The 15,017-nt window shown below is 31.9% G+C and overlaps 1 protein-coding gene across 4 annotated transcripts in view; it reads left to right on the top strand.

Annotated features, from left to right (window-relative positions):
* LOC120772702 (sodium channel protein 60E) overlaps positions 1 to 15,017 on the top strand; it is a 284,826-nt gene that overhangs the window by 248,212 nt on the left and 21,597 nt on the right. For 3 of the 4 annotated variants that reach the window (XM_040101445.1, XM_040101446.1, XM_040101444.1), the window contains exons 14-21: positions 5 to 236; positions 5,344 to 5,358; positions 5,894 to 6,103; positions 6,180 to 8,671; positions 10,101 to 10,428; positions 10,500 to 10,600; positions 13,726 to 13,900; positions 14,518 to 14,814. In XM_040101445.1, the coding sequence (XP_039957379.1) occupies positions 5 to 236; positions 5,344 to 5,358; positions 5,894 to 6,103; positions 6,180 to 8,671; positions 10,101 to 10,428; positions 10,500 to 10,600; positions 13,726 to 13,900; positions 14,518 to 14,814 (3,850 nt within the window). The remainder of the gene's footprint in view (positions 1 to 4; positions 237 to 5,343; positions 5,359 to 5,893; positions 6,104 to 6,179; positions 8,672 to 10,100; positions 10,429 to 10,499; positions 10,601 to 13,725; positions 13,901 to 14,517; positions 14,815 to 15,017) is intronic. The other variant, XM_040101447.1, reaches the window with a different exon arrangement.

Here is a 15,017-nt window from a genome sequence, read left to right as displayed (position 1 = left end):
GCAGGTGGAATTTTAACGATTTTTTCCATTCGTTCATGATGATATTTCGCATATTGTGTGGTGAGTGGATTGAGCCGTTGTGGGATTGTATGCGTGCGGAGGAGGAGCAGGGCGCCTCATCGTGCTTTGCCATATTCTTGCCAACGCTAGTGATGGGCAATTTCATGGTGCTAAACTTGTTCTTGGCGTTGTTGCTCAACAGTTTCAATTCGGAGGAATTGAAGTCGAAAAAAGAGGTAAAGTATGCAAAATTTTCACGCACTTCCCTATAAATAAGCGTCTTAACTGTGCCGAATAAACGGTGTGCGCGTTTATTATGTGTTTTTCTTACTAAATATATATGTGTATGTTTGTGGTTCTTGTCAAAAAAACAAAAAACAAAAATAATATTAATAAATGTAAGCAAAACCCGAAATTTTAAAACTCACTTAAATCGTTTGCCATAAAATACAAACCAAAATCTCCGTTATGCGCTAAAAATAATCACCTAACAAACCTAATTTTAAATGCAAAGAGAAAAGCAGAAAAAAATGTTTGTTAGTTTTCGATTTTTATTGGTGTTAGTGTGCAAACAATGCAAATTATTTGTATTAAATAATGTTTTTGAGTTTTTTTAAATTAAATTCCATGAATTTAAAATGTGTAAACGCTTTGCATTGATCGAATATTATTTGCTATTTGCATATATTTTTAATATAGCTGTGTGCGTGTGTGTATTTCTCTATTTTCGAACTTTGCACTTTGATGTTTTTTGTGTTCAGCTGCACAAATCATCAGTTTGAAAATTACTTTTAAATGTATTATATAGAATTTTTGTCTTTATTTATTTATATTTTTTTTTTTTTTGCAAAATTCGTTTATTTCCTTTGTTATACGAGTACTTATTTTTTATAATAGTTTATATTAACTTATTTTTTAAATTTAAAATTTTCACAGATGTAAATAGTTTACAACTGAGTTTTTTAATATTTAATTATGTATATTGTTTTATTTAATTTATTCATATTTTTGTTGCTCAATTTAATAGTCTTATATCATTATAACTACATTAAATTTGTTTTACTTTTTCTTATTAATATGGGAAGTACCCGTATGGGTGAAAAATAGTACCTATTCGCGATTTTTCATACGTTAAGCGTGATCCGTTTCGAAGTTCCCTACATTTTCAAAGAAAAACCACAGAAAATTCAAATTTACTGGGGAAATAAACCTTCGAGCATGTGTAGGGAACTTCGAAATGGATCAGGCTTCATCATTCAAAAGAACATACTTTGACATTTATTTTTGGAAGATTATATCTTTCAAATGTTGGCCGCGGCTACGTTTCAGATGGGCTATCCGTTGAGTACAATTTTCGATAACTTGTTCGAGCATGTGCTCCAAGGTCTGAATAGAAGCGTGATTGTCCGCATAGACTTTAGACTTTGCATATCCACACAAGTAAAAGTCTAGCGGTGTATCACACGATCTTGGTGACCAATAGACCGGCCCAAAACGTGAAATTATATGCTCACCGAAGTGTTTTCTCAATAAATCCATTGGGTGATGCGATGTGTGGGAAGTGGCACCGTCTTGTTGAAACCAAAAGTCGACGAATCGCGAGCTTCAATTTGAGGCATCAAATAGTCGATTATCGTGCCGCGATAACGGTTGCCATTGAAGGTTACATTTTTGAAGAAATATAGACCAATGATTCCAGCGGCCTACAAACCACACTAAACCGTTGTTTTTCTGGATGAAATGGCAGCTTTGGAGTCTCTTCAGGTTGCTCTTTGTCCGAAATGCGGCAATTTTGCCAGAAAAGGGCCTCATCGCTGGAAAAATTTGGCTTCAAAACGTCGGATCTTCTTGGAACTTTTCTTATTAAACTATTTTTTAATTGAAATCTTGAAATAAAATCCTAAGATTGTAAAAAAAAATATTTTATAATGAACTATTCACTATAATAATCTATAAAAACGTGCATATATTTGTCAAAATAAAATATATATATATTTTTAATATAAATTATTATATTTTAAATATTTTTCTTATTTTTTTCATATTACAATTTTTTTATATTTTTTTAAAGCACTTATAAACTTTTACATCTAAAAATATATATTTTTTATTCTCTTTATTTAATTGAATTTCTGTGCGAATGCCGAAGACCTAAAATATATATTTTTACATTATTATAAAAACAATAAAAAACAGCTTAAGCATACAATTGCGAACATATTATCTAATATACATACATATCTACATACTAATATATATGAATACTGTTATATACTCAAGCATTGTGCCAAATAAATACACACACACACTTTACAAAAACTTTTCAATGACAAAACAAGAATACACATGTTTACTGCCTTCTAATATTTGAGCAGTTGTTTCAATATTTTGAGTAACAAAAAGTACAGAGCTTAAAATTGGGTTTACTGATTGAAAAAGACTGTAACACAGACTATGAGTAAACATATGTATGTATAAAAAAATATTATTGTACTCAATTACATATTTTTTTCATTATAAGCGCTGAAATTAAATATAATGAATTGAAATATAATACTTGAATTTTGAGGTTAGAATTATTTGAAAGTATTTGTAATTGACAGCGTATGCAGGGTTGCAAATAATGCACTAAAAATAATTGTATTCTGAATTAATATGAATTAGTTTTTCTTAATTTGTAATGTCGTAGATTTTAGCTAAAAATAACTTTTTAATTTTTTTGAAATTTTTAACCCAAAAAAATTTAATTAATAATGAATCAATAGAATTGGTTTAAAAAATATTCATCCCAAACTAATAATTAAAAATTAAAAAAATAAATTATTTTGGAATTAAAACAAAAAAATTTAATCCCAAATACCGAAATAAAAAAAAACAAATTTTATTTAAAAATTGTATTAAAAATTAAAAATAAATGGTAAATTGTATTTGATTGGAAAAAAATCGTACCGACCTTATAATTAAAAATTACAATTTTTTGTTAGAATTTAAAATTTATTACTTTTACATAATTTTTTTCTACCATTTCACCTTATTGTCTTATTTGCATTTTGTTAATTTTAATTATAGTTTTTTCCGTTAGAAAAATGTAAATAATTAATTTTTTTACTTTTCCGTTCCAGCTTTTGATTTGAAGTTTTGCATTTGTTAATCCAAATAATTAATTAATTTTTTTAATTTCAAATTTTTATCATAAATTCAACAAAAAAATCAATTTTGAACCCCAAAATCGGTATTAAAAATTTATTTTTAATAGCAAAAAAAGTATATTTTTTGATTGTTTCTATTTTTAATTTAAAAATCATTTTCTCAGTTTTTAATCAGAGATGTGTGGAGTCAAAAATAATATTTAAAATTTTTCATTTCCGTTTAAATTTTTTAATATTAAAAAATATTAAATTAATAAATAAAAAGATCGGAAGAGCACAAAATTAAAAACATTAAATTTTAAATTATTTTTAATATGTTTTTAATTTTAAAACATTAAATTTTAAATTATTTTTTCATATTTTTTAATTTTTAATTTTATATAAAAATAAATTTGAAAGTCTTTCTTTTTTATTTTTTTTTTTCATCCCAGCTATGAATTTGAAAAATATATTTTTTGGTTACTTCTATTTTTAATTTAAAAATATTTTCTTATATCTGAAAAAAAAATTTTATTTTCAATTTTAAATTTTCATTTAAAATTTTTAATTTTTAATGTTAGAAATAGTTAAATTTAGTTGAATTATTTTATTATAATTTAAATTTTGATTAAAATGAAAATCTTTCTTTTATTAATTTTTTTTCGTCCCAGCTTTCAACTTATAAAACATGTATTTTCGGTTCCTTTTATTTGTAATTTAAAAGATATTTTCTCAGTTTTTAATCTGAAATATTTGGAATGAAAAATTGTGTTTTCAGTTTTATATTTTCATTTCAAATATTTCAGTTTTTAATTTAAATTTTTTAATTATTAATTTAGTTTTGAATTAAAATTTTTAGTTTTTAAATAGCATTATAGTTTCTAATCCTATTTTCGGAATTAAAAATTTAATTTTTTTAATCCCAAAATCTCCCAAAATAATAAACTAAATTTAGAAACTTAAAAAAATTAAATTTTGAAAATTTATTTTTTAATCTCAAAATTTCAAAATAAAAAAGATTGTCAATTTTTAATTAAAAATTTATTTTTTAATCTCAAATTTCTTAAAAAAAATTTAATTTAATTTTTATTCCAAAATTTTTTGATTTACAAATTTCGCAAACCTGCATAGAATCGTTTTTAATAATTATTAGACTATCTCAAAATATTATTTTTAATAAAATTTTTTTTTAATTTTATTAAAATTGTAATATATCAAATACAATAAATTAAAATATTATAAATTTGCCAAAAAATTTTATTCAAATGTTATTTTTAGTTTTAAGAAAACTTAATTAAGACGTTATTTTTACTATTAAAATATTTTTTTATAATACAAAATTATTAACCCCCATACAATTTGTTCGCTAAAAATATTTCAATAAAATTGCCTCTAAATCAAACCATTTTGTATATGTAAATCTTCAAAATATTGAAACACCGCCAAATCACCGCTTAACAATATATACTCAATTGAAAACTAATTATTTAACATAACCTATAAATAAATATATGTATGTATTTCTATCTATTGTCTTCCTCTCTTCGACTCGTCTGTGTTTCCCCGCTCAACTGTTGATAACTTGCGAACGATCCTTCATATCTTTGTGCCTTAAAAATCTAAAAAAAAAACTTAAAAAACAAACTTTCCCAAAACTGTGTTTGATCTTGATTTCTGTGTGTGTTTGCGTGCCTTAAACTGACTACTTTAAAATACAATACAATTAATTAAAATATATATTTATATATATATGTACTTATTATAAAATACAAAACAAAAAACAATTAATTTAAAACATTCTAAAATTAAAAACTGAAAACTGCTTTTGCAAATGTAAAATATTTGCACAAATAAAATTAAAAAAAAAATTAATTGTTTTTCCACTCAAATACTGTTATTAATTTCTTTGATTTTCTAATGTCATAAACGTTTTAAATAAAACTCCAAACTATGTATTTATATATAATACTACAACAACTAAAAATATGCACCACAATGTGTTCGACTTAATAATATATATGTATACATATGTGTATGTGTATGTAAAACTATGTACTGCCCGCCGCTCCGTTTGTGTTGAAATGCAACTCTGAGAAAAATTTGTACACCTTTAAACCGCAAATGTTGAAAATGATATTGCAAAACAATATTCACTTAAAAATTAAAAAAAAAAACAATAACAATAAAATGTATATGTATGTCACAAAATAAACAGATTTTCAAAAAGAAGGTAATTTCCAGCAATATAAATTATTTAAAAAACCCACTAACCAAAAAAATCAACCACTTTATATTTTTGTATAATTAATGCGCCCATAAAATAAATTAAAACTTATATATTTACTAAAAATTGCTTGCATTTTGTTGTTGCTCTTTGATTTGGTCGTACAATTTTCGAAAATTCTAAATGTTAACTGTAGTTTTCCAAACAATCAAAAGCATTTATTGTTGTTGCATGCCTAAAACCTTAAGTAGCAGTTGCAAAAATAATAAAAAAATTAACGGTAATTACCCAATTGGCGCGTTTGGTAGCTTAGCAACCCTGAAAAATTTCTAAAAAAAAAACCGTTAACACCCATTAGCTGTCAGTAGTAACTAGCGAAATCGCTGCCTGGAATTGGCGCCAATGCAAGCATAAAATTTAATAACTAAATTTTCAAATTTTCATGAACTTCCTAAGCTTCTCTTTCATAACCTCAAAGAAACTATAAGAAATGTTGTTTCACGCCAAAAACCTTCCTTCTCTCACTCATTCCACACTATAGGAAGTCGGCGAAGAGTCGAAATTGGCGCGCAGCATCGAGCGTGTACGCGATCTGATACGCAAGAAGCGGCAGGAGCGTAAAGAGCGCAAGGAGCGCAAATATGCGACCAAGTTTCAGCAGATCGTCATGGAGGCGCAGCAGGCGGCGGCGCAGGTGATCGAGAAGCCGAGCTTACTAACCGAGACGAAGCTGCATAGATTAAGTTATCAGGTGGGTGTTGCAACTGTTTATTTATAACACTCTTTCTAACCCGCTCTCTTCCGCTTTTTCTCACTTAAATGCGCAGGAGTCCATGAATCGTCCGGTGTCCGGCTCGGATTTCGGCTTTCAAATACCCTTGAAGGATGCATTGCACACGATCATTGATGGCGTAGAGAGTGAGCATGAGCTGTCCGAGCAACAGCAATACCAACAACAACAACAACACTTGCAATCGCCAACACAATTGCAGCAACAGCAACAACTTATGCTACTGCAACAACAACAGCAGCAGCAGCAACAACAATTGCATCATATGCAATTACAGCAGCAAGCGCCCTCCTTCGATGGCATTACAACAACCACCAGCTCCTGCCAATTAGACAATAATAGTCGCAACGATTACAATACGCTTTATCCGCAAGCGGAACGTCGCCTGCTGCATCAAGTGTCTTCCGGTTTCGGCACCCAACACAACGATTCGCGTGATGAGCCCACATACACCGAGTCCATTGAGCTGCGTCTCATGGGCCAGTATAATTCGACTGACACCGATCCATATGCGAATGATCAGCGTAGCGGTTCGTTTATGCGTGGCGATTCACTGCAGGACACGTCGTCACGCCGCTACTGCAGCGATGAGCATGACGCGGCTTATCTGCAGTATCAGAAGTCATTGCTGACGCGTTCGCCTAGCTATCGCAAGTCATTAGATCGACTGTCGCAATCGAGCGATCAGTCGCAACGTTCACTGATACCGTCACGTAGTCTGAAATCCGATGACGACTTGCATATGGGTGTGCGACGACACTCGAGCGGTCATTCACTGAATACAATCTCGATGGAACACGAGGAGCTGCTCTCACATCAGGGTAACTTGCGTGACGAATTGCTGAACTGTGAGCATAAGGAGCTCTTTCAATTTCTGCAAGATGATGCGGACAATAGTAACAATTATTTCAGCGAAACCGTCGGTTATGGTTCGGCATATGTTGATGCCGACACCGATTCGCTGATTGTCGATGCGCGTAAAGAGGAACGCAAACCGTCGACCAGCAGCATCAAATCGAATTTAAGCTATATATCCAACTCGATAATGCAACAGATCGAGCAGCGCCGTAATGGTAGCCACCCGTCTAGCAATGGCAATGGACAGGACGAGGTCTTGCCACTGGTTGAGCATTCTGAGTTCGATAATATCATACAGAGTTTTGAGAAAGAGTTGGAGGAGATTAAACGCTCCACCACGTCGTTGGAGCGTCGGTTATCCACACTCTCAGAACCCTCGCCGGCGGCCGACGAAGCCAATAAAGCCATACTCGATCATATTGCGGTGATAACAGGCGCCTCAGAGCGTGCAGCCGCCGATGAGGTGGTACATCCATTAAATCCCTATGATAGTTATGACCTATCGACAGTGCCGCGTCGCCAGCATCCGCTGCTCACCAGCACTGATCGCAATTCGGTGAAGATCAAGCGACGCAGCCTTGAGAAGCAACGGAAGATCGACGAAGACTTTAGCATATCAAATGAAATACGCAAAATCTGTGATCAAATACATGCGCCATTTGTGACCATCGAATCGATGGCCGTGGCAGCTACGGTGACAGCGGCAGCCAAATCGCCGTTCGCACGCCATAAGAGCGATCAGTTTGCGGCACAATTTGACCGCTTCAAGCGATTATCGCTGATCGAACGTGTCGATGAAGTACCTGAAGAAGAGAAACCCATATCAACGCTGCGCATGGAGTCGGAGAAATTGCCACGCAAGTGCCTCACAACAGACGCCATCCGACTTGATAGCTTATCGCTGAAAAGCACCAATTCATATGAGAATTTGCTAATACAAAAGCAACAGCTGAGCCGTCAACAGAGTAATCAACGTGACGGCGGCTCATTGGCATCGTCCGGTGTGGCTGTACCAGCAACGCCACCAACATCGCTCAAGTCGCAGCTCGAACCGCCAACACTAGCACAAATATCCTCAATCAAGACCACGCCGCCGCTAGCGGCACTCACTGAGCACCAACAACATTACCACGCCTCGAAAATACATGACCCACCACCACCACCACTACTACCATCACAACAACCACTAATTCCGTCAGCAACAAGAACCACCATTTCCACAACTTGCACCACCACCACCACGACCATCCGCCCAAGGGCTGCCGGCGATGTGGGCGATATGCGCGCCAAACGCTTCGCCGAGCATCCTCAATCGACTCTAGACAAAGCCGCTTCCTTTCAATCCACACGCACTGAATCGCATAGTTCATGCGGTGGCGGCATTGCCGATACCAGTTCGGTACTGGCACTGGGTTATAGCGTGCCGGGTGCACGCTCATCTGCGAGCGGTGCTATGGTAACGGAGACCGCCGAACCAACACAGAAGTCGGCGTTCTCGCGGCTGACCGAAAAACCATGGCATTGTCTGGTCTCCTACGTAGACGATCTCACAGTAGGTGGGAGACGTAACTCGCAGGGAGCATACAATGATCCCATGACTTTTCCAAGTTTCGGACAATCGAAAACACCGAAAGTGCCAGACGATTGCTTCCCGCAGAAGTGTTACGATCAGTAAGTATGAGTAGATTATTTAGATTTTATTAGCTTTACTTGTACGTCTAATAAATTCATAACAAACATATTTCAAAATTTAAAATTTTCGTAGCATAAAACACGGTAAATAAAAAATTAAAAAAGGTTGCCACCTGTTGAAAAATTTTAGGTAAAAGAAATTTATTAGCTATAAAATAGAACAAATCACAGAGATTTTAAAAAGGTTGTGAACAAAATTTAGAGCGTAGTTGCCACCTGTTTATATAAATAACATAAAAAATATATATAATAATTAGTATAAATAATCGCTTAATTATAACGTGAGTACTGAACTAAGCAGCTTTAAGAAGAAGGTTTCAGCTGACAAGGGTTGGCGTTTGTAGTGTTACCATATTTTTAAACAATTTTTTTAAATTAAATTAGTAAAATAAAATTAATTGTACAATATGTATGTATCAAATTAAATAGGTTTAAAAAAGTTTTCAGTTAAAAATAGTTGCCACCTTTTTACAAATTTGGAGCCAAAGAAATTGTTGATATAAAGAAACACTCCACAACGGGTATCATACAAAAGTGTTTAAAAGACCTTATGGTTAAAAATAAGTTTAGTAAGTTGCCACCTGTTTGAATTTGTTTTTAAAAATATTCGATTAGACAAAAAACAACAGAAATATCGGAAAGCTTTTGGATGAAAAATTAGATGGTAGTTGCTAACTACTTACATATATAACTAAAACAAAAATAATAATCATTTCAGTATGGCTATGGAACTTAGCAGATTAAAAAGGAAATAATTTTAAGAGTTGCCATACTTTTAACTAATTTTATTAAATTAAATTAGTGAAATAAAATAAACTGTTCAATATGGGTACCAAACGAAACCCATAAACTAGGTTCAAAAAAGATTTCAGTTGAACATGGTTGCCATCTGTTTATAAATTTGGTGTCAAAGAAATTGATGATATAAAGAAACACTCCAAAATGGGTATCATATAAACGAACTTGAGGAAGCTTATACTCATATTTAAAATTTTTTTTGGTAGGGTTGCCACCTTTCTAAATTTTTATTTATTAAATTTGAATTGATGATATAAGCAACACTCTAAAACGATTATAAAACGAAAAAGAATTTGAGAAAACTTAGGTTTAAAATTGTTATGGTAGGGTTGACACCTGTGTAAATTTTTTATTTATTATACATATTTAAAATGATTTAATTTTAATATTTTTATGGTATTTCCCAAAACATTTGTTTATATTCAAAATGTTTTAAAAAATAAAATTTAAAATTATGTATATTTCTTTAAAATTATATTCTTCCTTCCTCTTCTCTCTCTCTCCACAACTTACTTTTCTCTTTTTCCGGCTCATCTACTCTTCTCTTTTCATTTCTCCACAATCTATCACCCCTGTCATATATGAAAAACAACAAAAAATCTCATTACAGCTTCTACTTTCGCTGTCCATGGTTCATGTCGTGCATGGACACGAAGAGCGCCAAACATTGGACACGCATAAGGACGGCTGTCTTGGCGGTTGTCGATACTCCAGCCTTTGAGTGGTTTGTGCTAGTGCTCATATTCGCGTCGAGCATCACACTCTGTTTCGAGGACATCTACTTGGACAGCAATAAAACGCTGAAACGTATACTCTACTGGACGAACTTCTCATTTTGTCTGATCTTTGTCGTTGAAATGGTTTTGAAATGGCTAGCGTTGGGGTTTTCCAAATATTTCACCAGTTTTTGGACGATATTAGATTTCATTATAGTCTTCGTAAGTAGAGAATTGAAGATAGTAAGAATTTATGCTAGTATTTAATGCTTTTGCTCTTTCGTTATACACAGGTATCTGTGTTCTCATTGCTCATTGAGGAGAATGAGAATCTCAAGGTTCTGCGTTCGCTACGCACATTGAGAGCTTTACGTCCATTACGTGCCATATCACGGTAAGTTAATCGGTGTGCAAACGAAGTAACCGTAAGCTTGTGTCTACAATTTTGCTTAGCAAATTAATGATGGTACATTTGTAAAGAAAGTGAAGTTCGAAATACTATATTTACATACTTTTATTGAAAATCTAATATTTTCGCTCTTAAATGTGTATTCTCTTATGCTATTAATACTACATACGTGCTATATACTATAGACTACTAAATTTGGCATGCTCCATGCTAATGTTGCTCAAATAAATCTATCGATGTATTTTGGTAATTGTGTAATTTTCTTTAAATCCTTAAATATTAAATTATGCATCAACTTTCTACTTTCAGATTTCAGTCTGCCTTTTTAAACATTTAACTATTACTAACATACATAACATACTATATAGTATATACTTATAAACGACACTGATTTCTTACAACGTTGTCTTTGACCAAGCTTGTATGCACATTTTTTGTACCGTTATTAATTTTCGATATTCTTACATACATATGTTTGTATGTGTTTGTATTTAAAAAATTATGCTTTCCAACTTGCTTACTGTATTTTAATTGAAAAAAAAATATTATTATAAAATACAATTTGGAAGTGTTTAATACAATCTCGTCTTCTTTATGAATTTCGAATAGAAATAATAAAAAAGTAAATAATGCCACACTGAAAGTACCGTATAGCGCTCTTTTAAAACGAAAAATTCACACAAATTTATTGGCAGTAGCAGTAATGAATATATCCCGTTATTGAGTAATTGTGTAATTGAGTAATTGAAGCATACCGTTAATATGTACCGTTTACCGTACAACCTGTACCACCTACTAGGCCGCCAGTAACTAACAGTAATGTGTATTTTTGTCGAAATTCAGAAGTTGGAAATTGTGCCCAATCAGCTTGTATGTGACATGTGATTTTTTTTTTGAATTTGCGTACAGTTGTATTTGCACACAGAAAGTTTGAAAATTACAAAAAAAAATATAAATAAGATCGGAAGAGCACACGAAATAAAAAAATTATAAAAAAAAAGAAAAAAAAAAAAAAAAAAAAAAATAATTAAAAAAAAAAATATTATAATCAGAAAAATTCTTGCAAAAAAATTCTAATTCCTGTAAACTTTTTGTGCTGCAAACACAGAGCAATTCGTGTTACACTTTGCCTTCCGCATCGGTGTCTCGCCTAGCCAAAATTCATGTGCCCAGTTGTTGTAGTCAGTTGTTATCCTACAATATTTAATCGTTGTTATTGGCTTCAAGTCTGCACCTTGCACTTCACCTCCCGGTATATGTATGTGTATGTCTTACTCGTACTCACTACTGCTATACGGCACCAAGTCTTACATAAACATAAAACTTTTCCTCTCACCAACACCACTTTCCCTGTCATTTTGCTATCCTTTGATGAATTTCATAATTTTTTTTGATTAGAACCAAATAATTACTAACCGATTTGTTTGCATGCTTTATTAAGTTATTGTAAAAAGAGTAAATTATATTTTTTTATTTTTGGAAATCAGTTTTGAAGTGTTAAAGAAGAAAAAAGATGTACCAATAAGCAAGTTTGCTGGTTTAAGATTTCTTATCCTTTGAGTCTCGTGATCTTTTTATAGACTAGACTTCTTTATGGTATGACTATAATTGTCGGTCATCATTGAGTGTATCTTCCTGTTAGCAAAATTTTTGAAAGTTGTCGTAAGTTTTTGATCACTGATCTTATGCCAACAAATTTTCAGTCCTCGAAACACTTTTCACAAGCACGTTTCGGGATGGTCTTCAGCACCTTCTGCGAATTTTGTTTTATCTTTTCGATCGACTGAAAACAGGTTCCATGAAGCGGCATTTTCAGTTTGGGAAACAAGAAATAATTACACGGAGCCAAATTTGGTTAATACGTTGGTTGGTCGATGGTATTCATTGCGTTTTTGGCTTTAAATTTGGTCATAATCGTACTCTTTTTGAAAAGAATCGCTACGATTCCGCTTGAGTTTGCTGTATAGCCTGAAGTCACATGGGGTTAAGGCGAATACGGTGGTATATATATATATGATATTGGTTAAAAATTTGGCGAAAAACTCATAAAGAATCAATGCATTTGCTAAAGTGCATTATCGTGGTGCAAAAATCAAGAGTTGTCGGCCCATAATTCCGACCTGTTTTTACGAATAACTTCGCGCAGATGACGCATAACACTCAAAGTACATCTTGTTGACAGTTTGGCCAGTCGGGAGGAATTCGAAGTGGGCCACACCTTGACAATCGAAAAAATCTGTAAATATAATCTTGATTTTTGACCTGATTGATCGTCTGTTAAAACGACGCTGTTTTTTGAAAAAATTTAGTGATTATGGAACCAATCGTGCTTTCACTTTCCTTAATCCCAAATATTCCAATGATGCCTGTTAGAACTCTGACTGTTAGTCATTGATTCTCAAGAACCAATTCCTTTATTTTATTAGCGAGTTGATCATCAGTTGCTGTTGATGGCCGTCCTGGTTCTGATTAGACGTAAACGCCTTCTCGACCCTCTTTGAATAATTTGAAGCAATCAAAACCACTTGCTCGCGACAATACGAAACGATTATCACCGAAGGTCTTTCTCAACATTCTGTTCCAGTTATTTATAAAACTGTGAATCAAGGTGGACTCCAAAGCAGAAATAAAAATAATATTGTTTATAGTTTACAAATACATAAAGTGTTCCAATTGTTAAAAAAGACGTGAGTCTTCAAAGTGTTCCAGTTGTTCATAAAGATATGAGTTTCCTAAATAACTATTGATTTCCAGCAATAAAATGAAAACAGGCTTGACTTTGACACAAAAAAATATTATTATTTTACTTTTTCGAAATTATTTCTTTAAATTTTAGTTTAAGTTAAAATTAAAGTTCTCGTTAACTGTGTGTATGTGTAAATTTCCATATTACTTGCTGTTTCTGTTCTCCAAAAGTAGCCCAATATATGTGTGTATGTATTTGAACGCCTTCCTATCCTCAGTACCAAAACAAAAAAATAATAAAAAAAAAACAAAACAACTTTCGAAAACATAAAGAGATTTACAGTTAAAAAGAAAAAAATATGTAAATATGTTAAACATGTCCCCCCATAAATCTATGAATCTGTTTCGTTTTATTTCTATTCCAGGTGGCAAGGAATGCGAATTGTAGTAAATGCTCTCATGTATGCAATACCGTCAATTTTTAATGTACTTTTAGTTTGTTTAGTCTTTTGGTTGATATTTTCCATAATGGGTGTACAATTTTTCGGTGGTAAATTTTTCAAATGCCTTGACGATGATGGTGAATTGCTGCCAGTGACGGTTAGTAAATAAATCGGACATAACCTACAAATTTAAATATGCAAACACTACACTTAGAAAAACAAAATGGCACACAGAGATACTTGAACAATGTTTAATTTTGAATTTTCGTTGCGAAAGGATCGGAAGCGCAATGATATTTTTTGCTTTTAGTGATATAAAATATTTAATTAATATTATTGGAACTAAAATATTCTTTTTTTATAAAATAAATATTATTATTTTTAATTGTTTAGTTTTTATTTAAAAGTTCTGTCATAAAATATTTATTTAAAACTATTTGAAATAAAAATATTTTTTTAATAAATATTATTTTTATTAAAATTTTAATTTAAATTGAATTTCAAATAAATGTTATATACAAATTTTGTCATAAAATATTTAACTACAATTATTTGTAATAAAACATTTTTAATAAATATTATTTTATTAAAAATTTTTATTTAAAATTATTTTAAATTTAAATGTTTCTTTTTATATATTTTTTTCAAATGTCTAGTTTTTATTTATTTAACTATAATATATAATTTTATTTAATTTAATTTCGATTTTTAAACTAAAAAATTTTATATCTCTTACTAATATTTTCCACTCTTTTCGTCTACGCCGTCGTACAGGAAGTGAACGACAGAGCCGATTGCATTAAACAAAATTACACATGGATCAATTCGAAGATCACCTTTGATCATGTCGGCATGGGCTATCTGGCGCTGCTGCAAGTGGCCACCTTCGAAGGTTGGATGGAGGTTATGGCCGATGCGGTCGATGCACGCGGCGTCGATCTGCAGCCGCAACGCGAGGCCAATCTCTACGCCTATATTTACTTTGTGATCTTCATTGTTTGCGGCTCATTCTTCACGCTCAATCTATTCATTGGAGTTATTATCGATAATTTCAATATGCTCAAGAAGAAGGTAAGTGTGACGGGTCCCTGGCGCATGACAAACAGGTTTGACATAAGCAAATTTCTAAAATTAAATATTTTCTAGTACAGATATAAGCGCAAGCATATTTATGCATATGTGTATGTACAATAAGCTATTTATATATTTACTAAATATTCTTTTTATACACTGTGAGAAATTTTTGTTTGGAAAAATTATTTGAAAATACATGA

Source organism: Bactrocera tryoni, chromosome 3, assembly GCF_016617805.1.
Source record: "Bactrocera tryoni isolate S06 chromosome 3, CSIRO_BtryS06_freeze2, whole genome shotgun sequence".
NCBI classification, from domain to species: domain Eukaryota; kingdom Metazoa; phylum Arthropoda; class Insecta; order Diptera; family Tephritidae; genus Bactrocera; species Bactrocera tryoni.
The sequence above is the reverse complement of the archived record's forward strand: the minus strand, read 5'-3'. Positions and strand labels throughout refer to the sequence as shown.